The following is a 23,917-nucleotide window of genomic DNA, read 5'->3' as shown; positions in this document are numbered from 1 at the left end:
ACTACTATATAAATGCCACAAACTGATATTACTACCTAAGTGGAGACCATTTTATAAGCCAAGAGTATTGACAAGAATAAGAACCCAATTAAACTAAAGCGATGTCCTGAAGCTTCCCCATCACTGATAGGTGACCAGAATTTTCTAGCCCTAAGAGGAGATGAGCTGAGTCTGGACCATGGAAAAAATTATCCGAAAACCAACCATGCTCACTTACTCCAACAGCTCAGTGTATCTGCATGGATACAAACCACATGTACTCCAAAGTCCTGGAATGGAAAAAGGAGTAAAGACCAGGTTTTCTTTTTCATCTAAAATTGCTAAAAGCAAAGGCATGTAGATTTGTCAGAGTCTAAAAGGGGAAAAAAAAAACTTGTCTTTTATGTTATAAAACAAGTAAAAATTTTTTCTAAAATGGGTTCAGATGTTCAAAATTGATCACTTGACATTTTGGGGATATGAGTTATCTCCTGACTGAAACATCACCATCATATGTTTGGGAGTATTCTAGTAGGTAAAGATGACAAGACAGATAACTAAGTTCACCATGTTAATTGGGTGCCCTGAATATAATGGACATAACCAGAATTATCCCAACCTGCTAGAGTGAGAGAGCAAAACAAAACAAATGAAAAACAACAACATATAATTCCATTTAAGTGATACTGGTAAGATGCGGGAGCCACCAGTGTAAGACACCATAAGCATTCAACAGAGCTTCATCAGATGGAAGACCTTGTTTATGGGCATAGTGAGTAGTAGATCCTACTTTATAAAAGAAATGGGGAGAGGACTAAAAGGGTGAACATAAGCTTCTATCAAATAACCCTGAAAGCCTGCCAGATCCCTTTTGAGGGAGAAAGAAGGGCAAGGCAAGAAACAGCATTGAAAGCCAGGTCATACCTGACATAAACTAAAGTATCACTGCTACTCTATTATTAGCAAAATTCAAGAATTATCTTTTCATGGATTCTTCACTCCTGAGTCTAGGTTGTCAGTAATTATAAAATTTTTGCCTCCATATATAAACTCATCTGTTTCTTCTCCTCCACTTCTATATTCTGGCCTTTGTTTTCTTAAGTGCCTAGTATTAATAAAAATACTAAGCATTTTTTAAAAATTTTCATTTTATTGAGTATCCACTACTTTTGAAACACATAGTTAATACCTTAATTCTCAATCTCCCGAAATCACTTATATTTTTATTATGCCATTTTATATTGAAAGAAACAGGACTTTTGATTCAAGATATTAAGTGATTGGCCTATTAGTCTACAAGTAAACGTTGGCATTAAAGCTTGAAACTCTTCCTTGCCTTAATTTAAAACTCACCTTTCATTTTACTTTTGCAATTGCCTTCTGATCTATCCTTCCTTCAGCTATCATTCTTTCTCATTTCAAGTTAAACTATGCAGAATATACTGCCCCAAAACAAATTCACATAAGGGGAACATTAATTTTAATCCATAGTATGTCTGTCCATGGTCAGTATAAAAACATTCTCTGTGTATTAGTATATTCAGTGGTTTAAACAAATCAATGAGAGATGTTATGTGTTGCATTTATGTGTGATTTAATTTATTTCAAAGAAGAATAAATGGAGGAATAGAGTATTTACACTTCTCTCCCAACAGCTAGTAAAAACCCTAACCAGAACTTCATTCTTGGATTTGAATTCATTGTCTGCTTTCTTAATTCCAGTGCTGCTAGTTCCCCTTTGCCTATAGTTCAATGCTGTAGGCTAGTGTATAAAGTTCCCAGGAACCTGCATATTCTCAGCCTATTTCATACTGCATGTCTTCACACCACAGTCTCTTCAAGAATTTTATCCTTGTTACACTACTTCCTTTCCCTTGGATGTTTTCTTGATTCCTTGCACTCAATAATCCTGCCACTTACAGCACAGAGTCATGAAAACTTTCTCCAACATGTCCCATAGAAATTTGATTCTAACTCTATATAGTACTTTAAAAAAATATTTATTTAGTTGTCATTGGAATTTATTTATTTATATGCAGTACTGGGAATCGAACCCAGTGCCTCACACATGCTAGGCAAGCATCCTACCACTGAGCCACAATTCCAGCACTATGTAGTACTTTTAATGCTCTATTTTGTAGCACATATTAAATTTTTATGTGCATGACACTACTTTTTGTTCACCCTAGAATATAGAGGTAACTAGAAAGACCTCAGTGATTATTTGTGTATTTTAATGGATCCATTAATAAAATCATAGTAATATATGAAACAGCAAGAAAATACCATGCGATCTTAAGCTATTTGTGAAATCTGTGCCCTGATTCCTAATAGGTAAATGAAGACAAATAATGTTAGCCCAATATAACAAGATGATAGTAAAAGCAAAAACAAATTTTTGAGAAAGCATCCATTAACAACTAAAAATGGAAAATGCATAGCGATTTGAAGGACAAGCTTATCACCCTTGTATTTTTATCTTTAATAATTAAAAATGAAATGAAAGACAAATTTTAAAGCCAAAAATGTCATAGCCAAAAAATTATATGCAATTGAATGTGTGCAAGATTGAATATAGAACGTGTGTATGTGCAGATCCTTGACTTTTAAAATATTGGTGAATATGTGACAGCATTTAATTATAGAAAGATACAATTATAATATATGTGCCTATTACTATATAGAATTTGTTATGTCTCAAGTATACTCTGCCAGGAAAAATTAACTAAATAAAGCAAAGAAAAACCATAGAAACCTAATGGAACTAAAGAGCATTCATTTTCTACAACAAAGATAAAATGTAAGCGAACCTTCAATTTTAAATAGATAATCAGTGGCAACATTTTATGGCTTTAAATGAGGGATAAGATTTCTTTTATACTTTTGTTTAAACAAGGCTGGGAAGATTTGTACTCCAGAGAAGAAATCACGATAGAACACTGCAATCTCTTTCATTTTTTTCATGAAATCTTGCATTTCATCTATAGAGTAAGGACTGGGTACCTTAAATTGTATTTGCTTGTTTGTAAGGATGGAGCCTGGGGTATGCCTGATTTGGGATTATAATATAAAAACCCTTTGAGACAACATATAAATGAGTAAAAACAAATTAGTTCAGCACTGGTGGCTTTTTCTACCCCCAGGTATGTTGTTTCAAACAAATATTCAAGGTTTTAATCTACTCTGATAAGTGTTAGCTACTTAGCTATTTGAACAGCAACATTTTCTGCATTGATCATATGAAAGTACTTCCTCAGGTGTTGACTCATTAATATTAAGGATCTCTTAAATTCTGAAAAATGAACCAGTGACCCCATTGATTCTATCTATGAATCACTACATTTAAAATTTAAGATTGTAACTCTACATGAAAAGCTCTTTCTATGCTTTTGAAAGAGTGAGCTGTACAAGAAAGAGACTTCTAAATCTTTGTACAGCAAGCTGCAAACTGAAGATAATTTCTATAATTTTTCTTCAATATTTTTAATCTTTAGTGCTGAATTCTTTCAACAAAAACTACATAAGCTATTAGATTCAAGTACACAAATATAAAAAAGAGTTTTTAAAAATAATTTAACTTTTAAATAGAAATTGAACTTTCCCATAGATATGTTCAGTATTGAAGAATAGAATTTGCCTGATTGAAGCAAATACTAATTAAGCTATGTCCAAATAAGGCATTCTTTTAAAAAAATGTGAGCTTTCATTAGAATTTAAATCAAACTCTTATAATTGAGTGTTGTTATATTGCTACTCTTTCATACTTTTTTCAAGATTTGCCCAGAACTTCCTTCAGTTTTCGTGGTAGTCTCCTATATAATTGCTTTTTCTGTGTCTACAGTGTCTTCATTCCCTTTCCCCAGGAGATACCTACTGAAACCTACTAAGAATGAATTCCTATGTAACTCTTATAAGACAGGCCATGTCTATGTAGATATTTGTGATGTGACATATTCTGTTTATATTTTTAATTGCACAAATTTTTAAAAAATTAAAGGAAATGTAAGTACTACAAAATTGAGTAAAACTTGTGCATGCTATCTTGTACTCATAGTCTAACTATTTTTTCATATATACTCTATACCTTTTCAGATCTTGGCTCTGTGTATGTATATATACATTTGACTCCAAATTCAAACTAGGTGAATTATCTGTAACCTATAATATATCTTAGTGATATTTCCTCATTAGCATCTATCATTTTACCATTTTGTAATTGCATATTATGAATGTGCAGTGATATTTAACCACTTCCCTAGAGGTGAATATTTAATTTGCTTCCAATGTTACCTTATTACAAGTAACATTACACAGATAATCCTTGTTCCAGTACAGTTGCATCTATGCATTAAATATAGTTGTGAAGAAGGCTTTCTAGAAGTAGAAATGCAAGTATGTACAGGTTTTTAAATTATAAATTGCTTTCAAAACAACTTTTTCAATAGACTTTTACACCAATGGAAGGAGAGAATGCTCTTTTTCTGACATTTTGCCATCAATAGATTTTTGTCTACTATGGTGTCCTAATGGCTTAGTTGAACAATATAAATCAATAGAAAGGATGATAGGCCAGGATTTCATAAGAGTGATACAGTTGACATATTGGAGCACATCTTTGTTGTGAAGGCTATCCTGTGCATTAGAGGATGCTCAGCAGCATCTCTGGCCTATTCACTAGATTCCTGTGGTACCAACACTTAGGTATGGCAAACAAAAACATCTCCAAACACAGCCAGATGTTCCCTGGACCAAACTATCTCTGTGCCTCTGAACCAGTAGTCTAGACTTGGACGTTAAGTACCTCATGTAGGAATGCATTTTGGACTCTTCCACTAATAACATAGACTTAACAAAAATAATTACGGTCAGGGTGTGGACACTATACTTTCGATGACCACATAAAGTGCTATTAGAAACACTGCCCACTGTAATTTTAAATATTGTGGATAACAGCATCAATATTACAATTAAATATTTTAATTTAATGGCATCACACTTTTTAGGTGCATCTTTCAGTGACCTCTGTGGTTCCAGGCACTTTAATTATCTAACCTTTCCCCATATTTTATAATTATACTAAGCATTTCAGTGTCTATAACATTTCTTTACTTTTTTTCATGTTATTCTGACCTCCTTGAAAAAAATAGCTAGAATTTTTTTTAAAAAAAGAAGATCAATTGGAGTTTTTTTAAAAAACAACAGAAAAAATTACATTGATAGTTTGAATATGTTCTCATATATGGTAGTTATATTCTTATTATAAATACTTTCAGAAATAGAATCCTTGGGACTTAGTAGAAAATTTCACAAGAATTGAATAACTTTATAGATATTAGAGATCCAAAAATATTGTTTTAAATAGAAATAACTAGTACTTCCTTAGGAAGGTAGCTTTATGGTGAAAGGGGAAACACTGTGGATGATGCAAGAGTAATAGAGTCATTAGAAGTATTACTACCCTTATGCTTGTATAATCTTTTAATCTTTCAAAACCTTTTAATATATCTCAGTTAATCCTCACAAAGTTTCTCTGATACAATAAAATAAAAATAGTAACAGCATTTAGTAAATGATAATGCTTTACTAGATTTTCACACTGTGTACTAAAATCTTGACTTATCTGTTTGTAAGTACCTAAAGGGACTCTGCTATTTATAATTTAAAGAACAAATTCCTTAAAAAGTACTGATTACACTAAAGCATATTATGTACATTATTGCATAGCTAACGGATAAAGCCTTCAAGCATCTGTTCACTAAGAATTTATAAAAACAATTCAACTTGACCAAGAGCACCGTGCATGTGCTGATCATCATTAGGTGATCATTTTATCATCCTGAGTGTAACACAGTGCACTTGCAACAGTGAAGCGTTCTTTGAATCAGTCTTTATTGCACTTGCAGAACTCTTATTCCACATCTTCTAATGCAAAATAAAACAAAACAAACAAACAAAAAATGCATCCTATGGTAACTGATAAAGAAGAGAACCGAACTTGTTCAGTTTTACATGCAGCTTTTAGTCGTTAGAGTTTAATTCACATTTCAGTGGACAACAACTATCACTATGCCTGTACTGTATTCTATGTAGGTAGAAAACAAGGCTGGGTGAGCTGAAGCAGTGTGCTCAGGATCACCCAACCACTGAGTAGCAGAAGCCAGCTCAAGGGTTCAGGGCTCACATTCTGCACAGTTTCCTTGTCACATGTCCTTTCGGCTCTCTTTGCACACAAATTTGAAGGGAGTAGATTGTTAGGTCTATGAAAATCTTGTTCAGGTCTTCTGGTTTCCAGAAATGGCTTCAGGATGAGTTGTGGAGAACTAAAAAACTCAGATCTTATAAATATTATTCATAAGCTAGACACGGTGACACACACCTGTAATCCTAGAGACTCAGGAGGCTGAGGCAGGAGGATTGCAAGTTTGAGACCACTAGGGCCAACTTAGTGAGATTCCATATCAAAATAAAAAAGGACTAGGGATGTAGCTCAGTGGTAGAGTACTGTGGGTTCAATTCCCAGTAACCCCCCCCACACACACACACACATATTTCATAAACTTTAAATTCTCTATTTGACTTGGTGAAGGCAGCAAAATAAAATACTTTTTATCTTGTTGAAAATGGAAGAAATCATTGCTAATATAAATATCTCTGCCTCCATTTAGTATTGATTTATTTAAATGCTTGCTAAGACTATCCAACAGTTTTATCTTTCCTAAAATTCTGAGTGCATCAGAATTCAAAGCAATACTTGTAGTCTAGGTATTCATTAATAAGTAACTTTCAATCCACCAAATTATTCAAATTCCACTTTGTTTTCTTCTTGTAGCAAATAATCTGAAAGTTTGAGTTATTACTTAACCCATTTTTCATTGTCCTTCATTTCATACGTCTAATTTGAAGATCTACTTTATTTGAGGAAAAATGTGTTCCATTAGATCCTTTAAAAAGTCTGTATAAGTTTCTGTAACAGTAACCCTATCAATAAAGACATAATTAAATAAAAGTTTGGGTAGTGTGGAATGAAAATACTTGCAAAATTAAGTACTACTCTTTGGATATTTTGTAGGTCAAATATTTTATCAAGTATTAATGCTCTCACTAAGTTTGTGTTAGAAATTGAGTGGATACAAATGAAGGAAAGACTTTGCTCTTAAAAAGTATATCAAGGCGATAGATAGATAGATAGATAGATAGATAGATAGATAGATGATAGATAGATAGATATAGTAACATATTAGTAAGCTTGAAGTCATGTTTTAGAAAATCACATGTGATCATCTTTTCACCCTGCTCCAGTTTATATATTTCTTGGCTTAGCATTGTTCTTGGGATCAAGTTCATAACCCTTAACACGGCTTATGGTTAGACTGAGCTTATTAGTTTATTTATCTTCAAGATTTAGACCTTTTGAAAGTGAATGTGGCTGATAAACCACTTCAAGTTTGTTTTATTAATTTGGACTTATAAAACACCTCTTTTCCAAAACCCATTTTCAAAACTAGATTTGTTTCTCTTTTTAAAAATAAAAATTCCTTGTAACAGAACACCATATGGCTGACAGTATCAGCCATTTGAATCTTTCTTCACTACTTGCAATGCACAAAGGAGGTAGCTGTCCCTAACCGCATGGATAAGTGTATTTGAATGAGAAGTAAAGCTTATCCTCCCTCTGCACGGGATCAGAAAAGAGAGGTTTAACATTGCTCATTATCTGTCAGGACTATCCACATGTGGAAGTCAGAATGATCACTGCACATGTGACTGGTTTACAGGTCCAGTGAAACTATATCACAAAATAATGCTGACCAACTGTTGAATAAAAATGTAAATATATCAACACTTTAAATATTCGATACAATTTAGAAGAACGTAATTCTAGATGGTTGTGATAATTGATGCTTGTTAAAAACTCACATATTGGGCTGGGGATATAGCTCAGTTAGTAGAGTGCTTGCCTTGCCTTGCAAGGTCCTGGGGTCCTGGTTTCAATCCCCAACACCACTCCCTCCCCCCCCAAAAAAAACATATTGTGCAATTTTTGAAGTATTTTAATTGTTTAATCTAATGCACACAATAAACTTAGTAGATAAGTAGTACTAATATTACTCATGCTTTCATACCAGGAAAGCAAAACACAAAAGAATTCTAAATTGCCCAGGTAACTTCAGTTGGAATTTGAATCCATGAGATGAATATGGCTCTAGAAACCAATTATTCCAGTAATGTTGAAGGTACAAACTTTGCTTTCTTAAAATTGTCATATTATAAACAGTGGTCTCCATACTTATTTGATTAAATAACCCATCAGTAAAAAGTATATACTTTAATAAGTGTATGTTTGCTTCTTGAAAAAATGTATACATTTGTTAGTATATACATATAATATATACATTATAAAACATACTTGAAAATATAAATTTCAAGAATGAAAGGTGAAATAACAATATTTAACATATTTCAATATGATCCTCACTAAAACATTAGCATTTCATTTTTAAAAAAGAATATATATTGCACTTTAAAAACAGCAGTTCAAAGATGTAGATGTAAGTTCACTTTATTTTTTTTCATTTGGTTTTAATGACTAGCAGAGCTGCAACCTCACAAGGATGAATTAAATCCATACTTTCATGTTATTGTGTGGCAGATTTACTCAGAGTTCTCTCTTCTAATACCCATCCCTTCAGTGATGCTTTCCTTTGCTTTTTAAAACAGTATTTCCTGAAAGAGACATACATTTAAATTTATAAAAGAACACTTGCCTTTGGCATCATACTGTTTTCCACATATGGATTCAGTTAACTTACTTCATCATAAGGAACAGAGCTTCTCTTAAAAAAGTATGTGATTGTTTTAAACACTATAACCAGGAAATGTTAGAGATACTTCTAAACATATAGCGCTGACTTTAGAGAAGTTATGTATTGAACTGGTTTGCATGCTTTAAAATATGATTGAAAACCGGATGTAAATCCATACTTTGATAACTTAACAATTTGAATGTTTACATAATGAGATATGAAGTCTGATTAGATCTTCATGGACTTTAACCTGGCTGACTGGCATGGACTTGTGACATGGAATTGTGACCTTGTCAGCAAGTAGCTCACTTGTAGGCTCTTTATCAGTATTAAAAAAAAAATAACCCGCAGTGCACTTGAAGACATCTTAAGGCTTTGTCCATTTCATTAGGGTTACTTTATTAAAACTACATAATGTGATCTCAAAGTCCCCTTAACAGGCATATATGTAGTATGACACAGAGGACTGGAAGGCAGCATAGGGGGTGAACCTTGCCACCATCAACCAATGGCTCATCTGACATTGCCGCAGTCTGGCTGGGCACAATTCAGAAGCCACTTGTCAAAAGAAACGAACTTTATTTTTAGAACACACACACCACACCACACAGCTCCTCAGGAAAAACCCTCAGAGCCCAACTGCCACCACCGGCTTCCCACAAGCCTCTGCACCTCCCCCACTCCTCCTGCTCTTGAGGCCGATTGGCTGGGTCGCATGGGCAGACCCAAAAAAGTCCCCCAATGAGCAGCTCCGTGGTCTGAAAGGGCAGGGAAACAGCCCAATAAGCATCACCGCAGAGGAGCCAATCAGTTGGCAGCTAGAAGTTTGCTGGGGCCGCTGTGAGCCAATCATCAGCTGGCAGCTGGAAGTTTGCTGGCAGCTGGAAGTTTGCTGGGGCCCCTTCAGCTGTGGCTCTCAACATGACATGACTCCATAAGACATAGATAATGTGAGGGTACCAGTGTCATTCATATGTTATGTTTTCCCCAGGAAAATCAGTCAGAATTCTGAAATGTTCTTCATTTAGTTTATCTTGGCATCCCACCATGGAGATCAATAGCATGAATCTAAAAACAATACTTGGACTCTACCACAGGTATAGCCTTGCTATTCACCAGCACAGGATAAAGTATCATATTCATAGGAGCAGTGAGGACAGGAGTCTCCAGTAGAGGACTGCTGGCACTGTCCATTAGGTCAACCACTACTAGCAACACTTCAGCCTTGGTATCTTGTCCAGTGAACTTGGTACCAAGTCGAGTGTCCACAAGCCAATGCCAAATGGAAAACCCTATCACCATTTTTTTTTAGTAGTTTACTCCTCTCTTTTTAACCACTTCTAAAATTAAGTAACTGTTAGCCACTCATATAAATAAATGTCTACATAATTAAATTCTTTAAGTTTTAGGTGTCAGTTTAGCTTCTCCTCACTGGTCCTTCATCTATAGTTTGATAGTTTATTATAAAGTTCTCAGAAATGTAGACTCTATAATCTGTTAATTATGAATTTTGGCTCTGCTACTGCCTAACTATAACTTGAGTGAGGTATTTAACCTCTTTTGCCTCTTTTGCCATGAATGTGAAACAAACATAATAATAGCATTGACAACAATAATGGTAATATAAGAAGAAGTATTAGTGCCCAAAAATATTTTTTGCCAGTGTCTTGTTTCTCAATGTTATAGTAGTTTTCAAGTACATGAAAATGTACATTATCCTAGAACAACTATTTATCCAATTGTATCCTTGGCAGACAGACAGTGCTTGGTGGGAGAACACTGATATCTTCTAAAGTATAAATCTCAAGGGATCATTGCAGTATGGCAAAAACTGTAATATCCCAGACTGTTCTATTAAGGATCCTCTCCTCTTGTGATATTTATAACCAATGTGAATACATCTATTATGTTTTCAAATTGTGTCAAATATTTCAACATGTTTCTAGTTACTCAACATTTTTTTTCTTATGATTGTAGACAATGTCCCCATTTTTCTGAAGTTATTCCCTTCCAAGATGGGGTAGACTCAGCAGAGGAATATAATTTTGTTCTTAATAATCCCAAGGCTGCTAATTCTGAGCCATGTAAGTGCTCTAAGTTTCATGATGTTGAGAGACACTTCCTAGCAGTGTTGCACAGGTATATGTGGGGGAAGAACTTATTCCTGGTTCTTCATGATTCTGTCAATAGGTCAAGAAACACTGCAGCACCAAATTATGTGAATTTCATGAAATTTATACTAATGCCATTTTACACCAAAGCTCTGTCAGTTTTATTTCTAACCACTACTCTATTAACAAAAGCTATTTAGTCAGTGTGAGCCCAATTCTTTGCTTCCTGGCCCAGCTCCACCATGCACACCAAGGGGAAAGTGTTCTGCAAAGTTGGACGTAGTCTTTACTGGACTCAGTTTTTTCATGTGCCCTTTCATCCATTGAGCGACTGTGGAATATTTTATTAGTCTTAACATATACATATATATTTCACAACAGTTGAAGCATCTGAAAAATCTCCCCTTCATCCTTTGAGATGCCTTTTCACACGGCTAGATATCAGCCCATTGGAAAGTGTGACAGCATTGGGGTTTTCCACTAGGTCAGTATTTTCTGTTATAAAAAGGAGAAGATGTAAATTTGAGATTCACAAATTCACCAATATTGGATGCTCAATTAACTTGAATTTAGGATATACAATAAATTATGTAAGGTCCAATTATTATAGGGAACATGCTTATATTAAAATATTATTCAATGTATATCCAAAATTTGAATTAACTGGTATCCAACATTTGTATTTACTACATCTGGCCATCCTATGAAGAAAAGTATTATACAGAAGAAAGTGTGGTAGGTACTTAAAAGTACAAGATGCAAATATGACTTCCTGAAAAAGAAATCTTTTACTAGTTATGATTGTCTTCATCTTTTTTTAAGAAACATGGAAGAATCCATGAATAATGAAGAAATCTTTATATAAATTGCTTACTCATCAAATGTAAAACACCAATAGTAGATGAGTTTAAAAAGTCTTTATTTTAAAATGGATTTAAATTTTTTATTTAAGAATATTAATTACTAATTATTCCATATTTTGTTCCACATACATAATGTACATATAATATATATGTATAATGTGTATGTATGTGAACACATTTAGATTTCCACTATCTGTATTCATTTTCTCTTGCTACCATAATGCATAGCATAATTCACCAGTTTAAACAGCACAAACTTATGATCTCACAGTTCTGTAGCTCAGAAGTCTGGGAACATCATGGCTCAGTTGGTTTCTCTGCTTAGAGGGAGGGCTTAAATCACTGGCTAAATTCACCAGATCAGTTCTTCTAGAGATTTTGCAGGAAATTTATTTCCATGTTCTTTTAGGTTGATAGCCAAATTCAATTCCATGTCATTGTAGGACTGAGGCTCCATTTTCTTGCTGGATGTTTCATGGGTTGTTCTTAGTTTGTAGAGGCCTCCCGTATTTCCTAAAACTTGGCCCGTCTGTCTTCAAAGCCAACAAACACCTAGTGGGGTCTTCCCATGTAGTAATTCTCTCTACTTGCATTTCTCCACTTCTGTCCCATCTTTCCTGCCCTCACTTATGCTAAATCTCTTCTGCTTTAAGGGCTCGTGTGGTTCTATTGGGCCCAAAGGAAATGATTCACAATCATCTCTCTTAAAGCCCATAATTTTAATTCTATTTTGCAAAATTCCTTTTTAAAATATTGACAGATTTTAAGTTTAGAATATAGACTATTTTTTGAGGAGGTACATAATTCTGCTTACCACACCCCCAATTTTTCAGATACTCTATGTGATTGGCATCGAAATTAAGGCATTTAAAGGGATGATTCCAAACAGAAGACAAAGCTTCATCTATTTTATTCCAGTTTGAATTATGCACAGTTAATAGAGCATACTTTTTAAATTTTGATGCTTAAATCGATAGCTCCCTCACTATTTGTACAGTGGTCTAAAAATTGAGAATGGATAGTTATTTTCTATGACCCCTCGGTAGCCCAGTTGAAACCCACCCTTTGTTCATGGAAGATGCAGTTTGTCCTAAGCCAGTTAGTTTAAAGGCAATAAAACTATTTAAAAAGACATATAAGTTCGGATCATGACACATTCTTAAATGAACCAGATTTCATTTGATGCATATGAAAAATTAAAGCAAGGATCTAAAAGTGCTGTAAGAGAAATTTTCTCATTCTTTTTGGTAAGATCTGACAAGGGCATATAGATGGTTTCATTAATTATTGAGAAACAGACTAAGAAAATGACTGACTGGGATGCTTCATCTGGAAGTCTGAGTTTTGGGCCCTTGGGTTGTCTGTACCTGAAGGTCTGTAATCCTTCAGAATTAGCTCATGCATTTCCACTGACTCATCTACTTCGATTTCTTGTTTTCAAAAAATAAGGCTCTTAAAAGTTTTTAACACACCATCAAACAACAGAATGTGTTTGCTAAACTGCATCTACCTGAAGTTCAAAAACAGATCTCTGTATAGATAAATATCAGTTAAGATGAAGCAAGAGAAATTATTTCAAATTTAAAATATTGTTTTTTTTCTCTAGGATTAAGTGTTCATGGTTTCAAATGATTATTTTTTTCTTCACAGCTATTTTCATTCTTTTCTGTATTTTAAAGTACAGTAATAAATTTCAGAATCCTTACGATTCCCATCTAAGGTCCTTGTCCTGCTTATTCCTGTAAAGGTATCACAGACTCCTAGTTAACACTCTAAAAGTGTGTTTAAAAGTTGAGACAAAATAGTAATGAATGAATGTTTGTTTCAAGTCATCGATTAGGCTCTGTGCTTCTGTGACACTAACATTTGGAGATAAATAATGAAGGAACACAGCTGACAAAGTAAGCACACATAGCTAAACGCCAGTAAGCAAAACATATTGTCTTGAAGACACCATTTTCTCTTCTTTTTTTTTTCCTTTCTCTTTTTCTTTTTGTGGTGGTGATGGAGGAGGAGCTGAGCATCTAACCTAGGGCTTCAAGTATGCCCAGCACACTCTTTACCCCTGATCCATAACCCCAACTTCAAAGGCATTGTTTTCTTAAGGTGATATCTCCTATTTCAAAAAATGACTCAAGTACTCAAGTCTGCTGTTAAGATGTAGCCACTGTCATGAAGTGGAGTGCTAATAATATCTTTCCAACTGTTCAACCTGAAATACAGATTTTTTTTAACTATTCTCAAAGCCATTGCCTCTCTGGGTTAATTGCAAACTGGTTTTTTTTTTCCAGAAATACTTTTTAATTCTATATAATTTTGTTTTGAGCTATTTTTTCTTGTCTCATTTCAGGCCCTTTTTACTTACTTCATAAAACTTTTCCTTTCCAAAATATGCTTTCTATTCCATGAAAACTACAGAGTTTTAGCTTAATTTTGATATGTCATGTGCCTTTAGATGCCTTTAAGTGATACTGATTATTTATATATGGTTTTTGGCTCTGTTAGAAAAAGGATTTAAAGTAGCTTATCTATTTATGGATAAAGAAAAAATGCAAGCAATGTAAAAGGAGCAAATGTAGTTTTTACCAATCACCTCAGATTTGCTGGATCATATGACCCAATATCGTATTATAATATTCAGCAAATTTGAGACAACTGAACAAAATTCTAAATAATAATTTTTGAAAAATGATTATTCTAGTAAAAACATTATTATTCTGATAATTTTTTAAAAGATCACTTTGACTTTTATTAAGTGGTAAGAGAAACTTTATTTAGGGCTATTGTGATAGATGTCAAAACTGGCAGAAAGGGAGAGGGATTAGCTTAACTCTCAAAGCAGTAGAGACAGCTGGGGATTTATAGCCTGGGAACATGTTGAGGGTGATGGGATAATTACTAAGAGACATCAAGGGTAGGGGAAGTTTTTGCTAAATTGACTTAATAAGGTTCTTACTGAACAGCAGCCTGGAGAGATCAGATATCAGTGATGAGAGATGAGTAGTTTGATTACATATTGAGAGTGATCAGATATCAGAGGAGGGAAGATTCTCTGTAAACTGACTTAGCAGGATTACTTACAAAACTGGTCTCTACAAGGATGGACAGTGAATCCCATCGTCAAGGCTTAGTTAAGAAGGGGCTGAGAGGAGCCTGTCTAACATCTGGTCAAGGAGACAACTTTTGTCAGTTTCTAGTAACTAAAGCAAAGGAAGAAAGTGTTGTCATATGGAGTTTGCATTGTCCAAAAATAGTAAATACCCATCATTCTCTCCACTTCCATAGAATTTAACTCAGGTCTGACTTTATAATTTGCATGTCAGCTTTTTAATAAAAATACTCTGAAAGCTCTATGTAAGTAAGGTGACATTTAAACCAAAGCAGTGAGGGAATGACCATGGCAGTGCTTTGGAGACAAGCAAATACAGCTGCCTGGGGGTGTGCTTGATGTGCTGGAGGAACAGCAAAGAATCAATGTGAGCAGACTGAGGCAGAAGGACCTGAGGAAAGAGGAATTCCAGAGACCATGACATTTCAGGCCTTTCAGATCAGTCGTGAGATCTTTGGCTTTAACTCCAAATGAGATGGGTAGCCACTAGAGGATCTGAAACATGGTCAGACATACATTTTAAAAAGACCAAGGTACCTGTCTGGAATTCCAGCAACTTGGGAGGCTGAAGCAGGAGGGTCACAAGTTCTGGGCCAGCTTCAGGAAGTTAGCAAGGCCCTCAGCAACTTAGCAAGACCCGGTCTCAAAATTTTTAATTTTTTTTTATAACTGGGAGATAGCTCAGTGATAATGTGCCCATTGGGTTCAATCCCCACTGCCAAAAAAAAAAAAAAAGTAAAAAGATAAGGCAGAGTACTAAGATGAAACGGATTGTAGGAAGGTAGGGATGGCAACAAGGAGATCTGTGGGGAGGTTTTTGCAATAGCCCAGGGGAGGCACCATGATGGCCAGTTTCAGGGTAGTAGTTGTGAAAGTGGGTAAGTAGTCTTCATATTCTGAAAGCTTTTCGAAGGTAAAGATGAAGAGTTGGCTAATAGATATGCCTTGAACCAGAAAAATTAGATAATGTGCACTAGTGAACAAAATAAAGCAGCAAAAATGAGTTGGGGGAAAGAAAAGTAGTTTGTTTTTTTGACATTTTTAATTCACAATGACTATTAAAATTCCAAGTGGAGGAGTCAGATTGGATCTAGGGACAGATGGTATTTTGGACCATTGGGTCTGATAACATAAAAAGTGAGTGAACAAAATAGATCTGGAAAGCAATGTGGAGATTCCTTAGAAAACTTGAAATGGAACTACCATTGACCCAGCTATCCATTCCTCAGTCTATACTCAGAGAACTTAAAATCAGCATACTATCACAACACAGCCACATCAATGTTCACAGCAGCTCAGTTCACAATTGCTAAACTGTGGAATCAACCTAGATGCCCTTCAATAGATGAATAGATAAAGACACTGTGGTATATATACACAATGGAATATTACTCAGCATTAAAAGAGAATAAAATTATGGCATTTGCAGGTAAATGGATGGAGTTGGAGAATATCATGCTAAGCAAAGTAAACTAGTCCCCATAACCAAAGGCATTCCCTCTGATTAGTGGATGCTGATCCATAATGGGCAGAGGGGGCATGGGAAGAATGAAGGAACTTTGAATTGGGCAAAGGGATGTGGGGAGGGGAGGGGATATGGAAGTAGGTGAGATGGTGGAATGAGATGGACCTCATTACCCTAGGTACACGTACAACTGAACAATGGTGCGATTCTACATCATGTACAATCAGAGAAATGAAAAGTTGATGAAAAGTTGTGCTCCATTTGTGTACAATGAAATGAAATGCATTCTGTTATCATGTATAACTAATTAGAAAAAAAAATTTTAATGTTAATATAAAAAATAAATTGGATCCATGACCAAGGTTCCAAGTGATGGCTTATTTTCTCTATACTGTTTTCTCCTGTCTCTTCTGGTTGTTCAAGATTGGCTTAGAAGGCCTATTTTCCATTACTGTCCCTTCTGTTCTTTCCTGTTGCTGGGCAAATGCCCACTGTGTGCAGACCTTACTAAATTGTATTGCACTCGCCCATTGACTGGTCATCTCCATTATAGTCCATGTTTCTTGAGGAAAAGGCCCATGGTACATTCAGAACTCTTGAATGAGAGAATAAATAAAAAATCTTTGCACTTAAAAGGTAAAATCTGAGTGATATTTGTCACTGCCAACCTCACCCACCAGAATGCATGCTACTTTACTTTTGTTCACTAACAAACTAGCCATCTTTATCAGCTGTTTAAAAGGAAGACACTTTCTCAACTCCCTCAAGTCTCTTGGCTTTTTTCTGTGCTGTTCCTCATGGAAAATCTTTCCCCCTCCATTCTTTGATCTTCTAATGCCTTACAATTCATCAGGTCCTGGAAGTCCTAAGAGAGTGTACTTCCCGAAACTTCATGCTAATCAACCTCAGTCTTCTTTTTTGTCTCTCCTAACAGTCCATATTTGTGAATTAATATCATAGTTTAGGAATTTACAAACATCTCTATGATTACTTATAGAGTCTTTTCCTTACTTGAATCTATGAAGACAAAAGATCGTGTCAGTTTTATTGATTAATATGTATGTACCAAGTCCTCACTACTGTAGTACTTATTAGATCCTTCAGAAAATTCTTAGAATAAATAAAAATTTATAATACATATGTTTATATTATTATCCATGTATATAAGCCATATAACCAATGTATATGTAATTTTTTTGATTATATAAAACTGTAACACCTTTTGATAAAAATGCTTTAATTTCTTTTTTCTAACTTTTTGAAAAATATGAGCTTATGGAATAAGAATTAGCCTCCTACTTGCCTTGTAGCACCTGGTTTTTATAAGTATGTAAATATTTTCCCTTTTTACAGAAAAATTAATGCACTTTCCAGATCTGGACCTCCCTCAGGGAATGTTCCCTTTCCTCTCTTCAATATTTTAGCACGTGATATAGAAAAGTACGTCCAAAATGTGTAAGCTGCTTTCCATACTCAGTTTTAACAACAACAACAAAAAGTCTAGGAAACTTTAGAAAATATTTTAAATTACTAATTTAGGTGGAAAATTGTAGATCTAGAAAACATTTTAAATAATTTAAAGTTATTTTATCTTACAGCTGTTTCTTGGTTGAGATAACAAATTCAATATAAAAACCTCATAAAAATTATTTAAAGATTTTTCAAACCAATAGTGATTCGGCATACACTTTTATACTAACCAAACTTGAAACATTTTTATTATTTAAAAATACAAATGCATTTATTTGTAAAATTAAGTACAGTTGTTTCTAAATTTATACCAAATAGCTATAACTATTGAAACCTAGAAAATAGTAAGTATTTCTCTTTTGTAGGTATTAAAGAGTTTATAAAATTAAATATTATTAAATTGTCACTTCAGTTAATTATTTGAACATATAAATAGGGCAAAACTATTTCAACTAAATCAATTTAAATTATACTTTATCTCTCCTTTGCTATTGCTAATGTCTTTTCTTTGTATGGAAGCATTAGTGTAATTAGAGTTAATTAATCATATAATTAGAAGTAATAGACAGTTAGAAACAGAAAGAAAGTACTAGACCCCTTATTTCTCTAAGATTTCCTCTTAAGGACTCCCCATAGAGAAATGACAACATGAAAATCTCCAATCCATTATTTTATATGCTTGTTATAATAATAATCACCTAATTTCATTTTGAGAAGTTATATAAACTCCTTAAATATAGAAAAAAATAGTTTTGTATAGCAATAAGCTTCTAAATTACTAGTAGAATTAACAGAAAATTATAACATTGTGCTTGGCTGCTGTCATTTCAAAATGGCTTTTGAAAAATCTGTTTGAATTAATAAAATACATTCAATAAATGATTAATCTGATAATATTTCCATAGTACTTAATATTTTAAATGATTAGCATTCTTATATTAGAATAGATATACATTCAAAGCATACCTCTCATTTAACCCTCTAACACTGCAAATATAACTTGAAATTTCCAAAACCATAGGACAAAGAAGGAAAAGAAGAAGAAATTTCATAATGTGGTCACATTGAGAAGGGTAAAAACACTACACATTCTATTTAGCTCATAGTATAAAATATAAATAGAATGTGTTTATTAAAATTTATTTGCCTCCCAACAAATATTTATTTCATGGATTGATACATTGAAACCTTGAAGGTTAAATCTGGGGAAAGGAAGTCTCAATATAAATATAGAGAATTATCCAGATGAACCATAAAAAGAAAATACATTCAAAAAAATCTTAGCAATAGAAATAGAGATGTCTTGTTGAGTTTTCTAATGTGCTTTCAAATTTTCTTTTCCAGACTAAAGTTTTTAAGAGCTGAATTATTTCTAATAGTTTTCCTTAAGGAATCAGTGAATAAAATTTACTTCCTCCAGTGTTTATGAAGCTTTCCAATCACAATTTGTCTTATATTGTTTATGAGTCATATTACTGGCAAGAGATGATACCATCAATATGTAGATGTTGTTGTATCAATTAATGAAGTTTCTTGAACCAGCAGCTTATCCCAAACTAGCAATTGCACTACTACCTTATACACTAACAAACAATATTCAGTGATATTATAAAGATAAGCCACACTTGCCTATCAGAGGGTTTATACAGTGTAATATATGAAAATATGTTTTTTGGTTTCTCTTATTGAAATCTTTAGTACTTATTTATTTCCTTTGTGTGTAAACAGTTTATTATGAAAATAATCTAATTTTTGAAATTAATATATTTTTGCAGGTTAACCTCTTGGCTTTTGGAGTTATCATATACAAAGTCTTTCGTCACACTGCTGGGTTAAAACCAGAAGTTAGTTGCTATGAGAACATAAGGTTAGTGTTTCTTGATGCTCATGAACTTTAGTAATTAAAAGATTAAGTAGCTTGAAGTATCAATAATTTTTGGAATTACTGTGTTTTTTTTAATTGATTGGTTCACACTTCCTTCACCATATTTAAAATACTTATTGGTAAAAAATATTTAATGTATGTAATTAGACTATAAATACCACAGATTAAAGAGTAAGTGAAGCAGTCTTTTCAAATATATTTCCTTTTGAAAGGGAAGAGATGATGACTATGTTTTAAGGCAAAAAAAATAGGCCTTAAAATTTTCTTTTATAAAACAGTTCTCAGTACTTAGTCAATTTTTCTTTTTCATAATTCCTTTTGCATTTTGCCATGATTTTTTTTTCTTTAACCCTCTCTCTTTAAAACTGATTTATTGAGACCTCAAAAATGGTTTGTTCAGGAAAAGCTGAAGTGTACTATAGGGAACAAGGGAAACAGCTGACTGTTGGTGTTGCTTGGGAACACTCCTGTAGTTTCAATCCTCACCCAAGATTTATAGTGGGGATTTAGCAAATGTTTGATCGATTACTTTCTTTTAGTCTTCACCATTCATAGCTTCATGTTGTGTGCTGGTTTTAATAAAGTTGAAAATGACTCATTTTCTGGAGCACATTGCTAAAACACCTTCTGCAGTAAAGAATGATTGGATTGAAAATGAATGAGAATAATCACTAGTTACTTCATGTTCAAGGCAGTGCCTTCAGTGAGCAGGACTGAATATTATACTACCCAAAGTCAGGGGCAATCAGTTGAAAATAAGTAAGTCTGAGTATATTTTTTCTATAATTTTTAAAAAATCAGTACTCCGACAACAGTTTATTTTGAGTTAACTACATTGCAAAAGCAGTTTCATATTCTACACTTTTCCTCCTAAACCTGAATGAAAAGGAGAAGCCTCCTTTGATGTCATGGCTATGTGCTGACCCAAGTCTACACTCAGTATAATTTTCAAAGTTTCTTGGGAAAAATACTTCTTGATAGATATATTTTATCTTTGGGAACTAACTGACATGTTACATTTGAAATCAAAGCATACCCACTGCAGTATAGCATATAAAAATGTTTTAAGATTAAGTAATTCCTGTAAAAATGCCATATTTTAATAGTGGGACTTTGATTTTAGTATCACATCCTGCTTCAGTGCAGTAGCAGACCCTTAAGACTGTCCCATCTAAGTACAGGACACACTTGTCAGTTTCAAAGTCATCAATGGTCTTTGTCAAGGATTTCTTGGTTTTGCAAACAATTCATTTCCCATACACTTTAAGGAATTTGAAAGATGCAGGGAATATACTTGGCTTTCTTAATGGAAACCTTCCAAACACATTTCCAGGTCCTGTGCAAGAGGCGCCCTTGCTCTGCTGTTTCTTCTTGGCACTACCTGGATCTTTGGGGTTCTCCATGTAGTGCATGCATCTGTGGTGACAGCTTACCTCTTCACAGTCAGCAATGCCTTCCAGGGCATGTTCATTTTCTTATTCCTGTGTGTTTTATCTAGAAAGGTAAGCAATTTATTATTTTGCCAACATCATAATACATTTACATAACATCAGCTAACAATTGATAGTTCATATTCTCATAGATTTATGACATATCTTTATTAATGAAATATAATGCATTTTAGAATTAAAAGAGAACACTAGGGAAGTATACTTTTTAAAAAATTGATATTAGATGTGTGAATATAGATTAATTATTATATTCTGATAATCAGAGATAATAATGCTTTAGAAAACCAAATACAGTCTGTGATTTGAATATAATTTGATATGATTGTCATGATTGTGATTAACATTTCTTCTTTTCATTTTCTTTTTTTCAAGATTCAAGAAGAGTATTATAGATTGTTCAAAAATGTCCCTTGTTGTTTTGGATGTTTAAGGTAAACATGGAGAATTATGGATGATAATAGCTGAAGGAAACCAAAAATCCAAGCTATGGAGGACCAATGCATAAAAATTACTCAATCCTATTCACCAGTGATTAATCATTAGATAATCACAATTTTTAAATCAGTTTTTCTGTTTACAGTCTAAGAAATATAGATAACAGGAGATAAAATAACATACCATGTAGTTATAGTATGTTTTCCTACATGCCATAGTTAGTAATGTCAAAAATAGTATTGCAGATATTTGGAAAGAATTGGCTTCTCAGGAGTGATATCACTGTGCCCAAGGAAAGATTTTCTTTCTAACACAAGAAATATATGAATGTCCTGAAGGAAACCACCAGCTTGATATTTTTGTGACTCATGTTGCCTTTGAAACTAGTCCCCTACCACCTTGGTAATAAGCTCCATAACAGAAAAAGGAACATAAGAGAATGAAGGGGCAGAATATCAATCAGCAAAAAAGGAAATGGCTGTTGTAACAATGAAATGTACTTTGAATAAACATGCTTTTCTGTAAACTAGAGGAGAGACTTTTGAGATAAAATAAATAATTGAATAAAAATCTCTTACCATTTTGTGAATTGCTCTGAACTTAAATATGAAAACAACTTAGACCTCTATTTGCTATATCCATTTTCTTTTATAGTATTCTAAGAAATAACTCCACAAATGAAAAAAATCTATTTTTAAATTAACATTAGATTGAGGTATATGGTATTTCTATACTTATTTCATAGATTGTAACTTCAGATGCATAATCAGTAAAATATAAAAGTGTCAAAACATAATGTTGTTATGCCTGGAAGTGTAAAAATGGTATGTATAAAGCTGAAGGGTTTTATTCTATAACTTTTTAGTGTAGTGAAATTATCCTATCATGGTAGACTAGTACATTTTAATGCTTTATTATTTTTAATTTTAGAAATACTATCATTCACATTGCAATAGTCCCTTTTAATTTAAAGGGCATTGTAAATATGAAAGTATTCATAAAGTGAATTGCTATTTTTTTCTGTTCAGAAAAGTACACATTTAAAAATGTTATTTATAACAAAGAAATCACTGAGAACTGTAGAAGGTTTCACAGTGGATCTATTTTCTAACAGTTTTCTATTATCTATTAAAGCAAATCTGCTTCAATGTATGGCATCTATCTATTCTCAAATCTTCTTATTAAAACGTAGAAGCAGTGAATTTATTTCAAAAAGTTGTAATTGTTCTGTACCTACCAGCCCATAAAAGTGTACCAATATACTGAATATTGTGATTTTATATCATTTCCTTTAGCTATTAAAATGAAGTTTGTCAAATTTTGCTCTAACAAATAAAATGTTACCTAAATGAAGCAATCCTGTTCCTGCTTTTCTAAAATTTCTCAAGAAAGATGATCTACCTGCCAAGGTCTTTTTTATGCTTTTAGAGAATCTTATGAATAACTTTTAATTATAATTTCTTACTATCTAAGCCTGTGACCTATTATCATCATTGTCCTTACAGACTAGTTTTAAAAGGAATGTAATATTGAAAAACTAATCTATTCAATCAATGTATACAAAACCATGCATGGTAGGCAGAACACAGGCCTTCCAAAAACATCCACATCCTAACCTTCAAAATCTGTGAGCAGGGTGAGGGGGAAAGGGGTTACAGATGGAATCAGGATTGTTAATCAGCTGACCTTGGGATGAGGAGACGATCCTTGATATCCAGGTGGGCCCAGTGTAATCACAAAGGTCCTAAAGAGTCGAAAGGGACAGAGTCACTGTGATACAGTGTGACAGACTTCACCAGCCATTGCTGGCTTTGAAGCAGACAAAGTCCACAGACCACAGAATTCAGGTAGCCTTCAGAAGCTGACAATGAATGCCAGGGAACCCACTCTCTCCTGAGCTTCCAGAAGAAATCAGCCCTATAGACCTTTCTTCTAGTCCAGGGTTACCTGTGTTAGACTTCTAATTTCCAAAAATGGTAAGGTAATAAAATTTGTATTGTTTTAACCCACTAACCTTATAATAACTTGTTATATCAGCAACAGGGACTTAGTACGATGGAAATATTCATGTAATAGCATCTTTAGAGTATTCAGGTGAAGATAAAGCTTAACTCCAGCATCACCCTCACTTATACATGGTTGAATAAAGCCTAGGAACAGGTATGTTGCACAAATGGTATGACTTTATTTCGTTTAAACCAGAGAAGTGAAAAATTGTGCTCCATTTGTGTACAATGAGTCAGAGAGCATTCTGCTGTCATGTATAACTGATTAAACAAAAAAGCCTATATTCTTTAGCACAGCAGTCAAGCTCTTCTCATAACTGCTCACCCCCCCAGTTTTCA

At 33.6% G+C, this 23,917-nt stretch overlaps 1 protein-coding gene across 1 annotated transcript in view; it reads left to right on the top strand.

Moving 5' to 3' along the window:
- The window catches only part of Adgrl4 (adhesion G protein-coupled receptor L4), a 102,877-nt gene extending 80,499 nt beyond the window's left edge, over nt 1–22,378 (top strand). The window contains exons 14-16 of the mRNA XM_026410009.2: nt 19,577–19,668; nt 21,020–21,188; nt 21,510–22,378. Coding sequence (XP_026265794.2) covers nt 19,577–19,668; nt 21,020–21,188; nt 21,510–21,572 — 324 coding nt within the window. The 3' untranslated portion in view covers nt 21,573–22,378. The remainder of the gene's footprint in view (nt 1–19,576; nt 19,669–21,019; nt 21,189–21,509) is intronic.
- Nucleotides 22,379–23,917: the final 1,539 nt, after the last annotated feature.

Source organism: Urocitellus parryii, chromosome 11 (assembly GCF_045843805.1).
Source record: "Urocitellus parryii isolate mUroPar1 chromosome 11, mUroPar1.hap1, whole genome shotgun sequence".
Lineage (NCBI taxonomy): Eukaryota > Metazoa > Chordata > Mammalia > Rodentia > Sciuridae > Urocitellus > Urocitellus parryii.
Note: the sequence above shows the minus strand (reverse complement) of the source record. Positions and strands in the feature narration are given on the sequence as shown.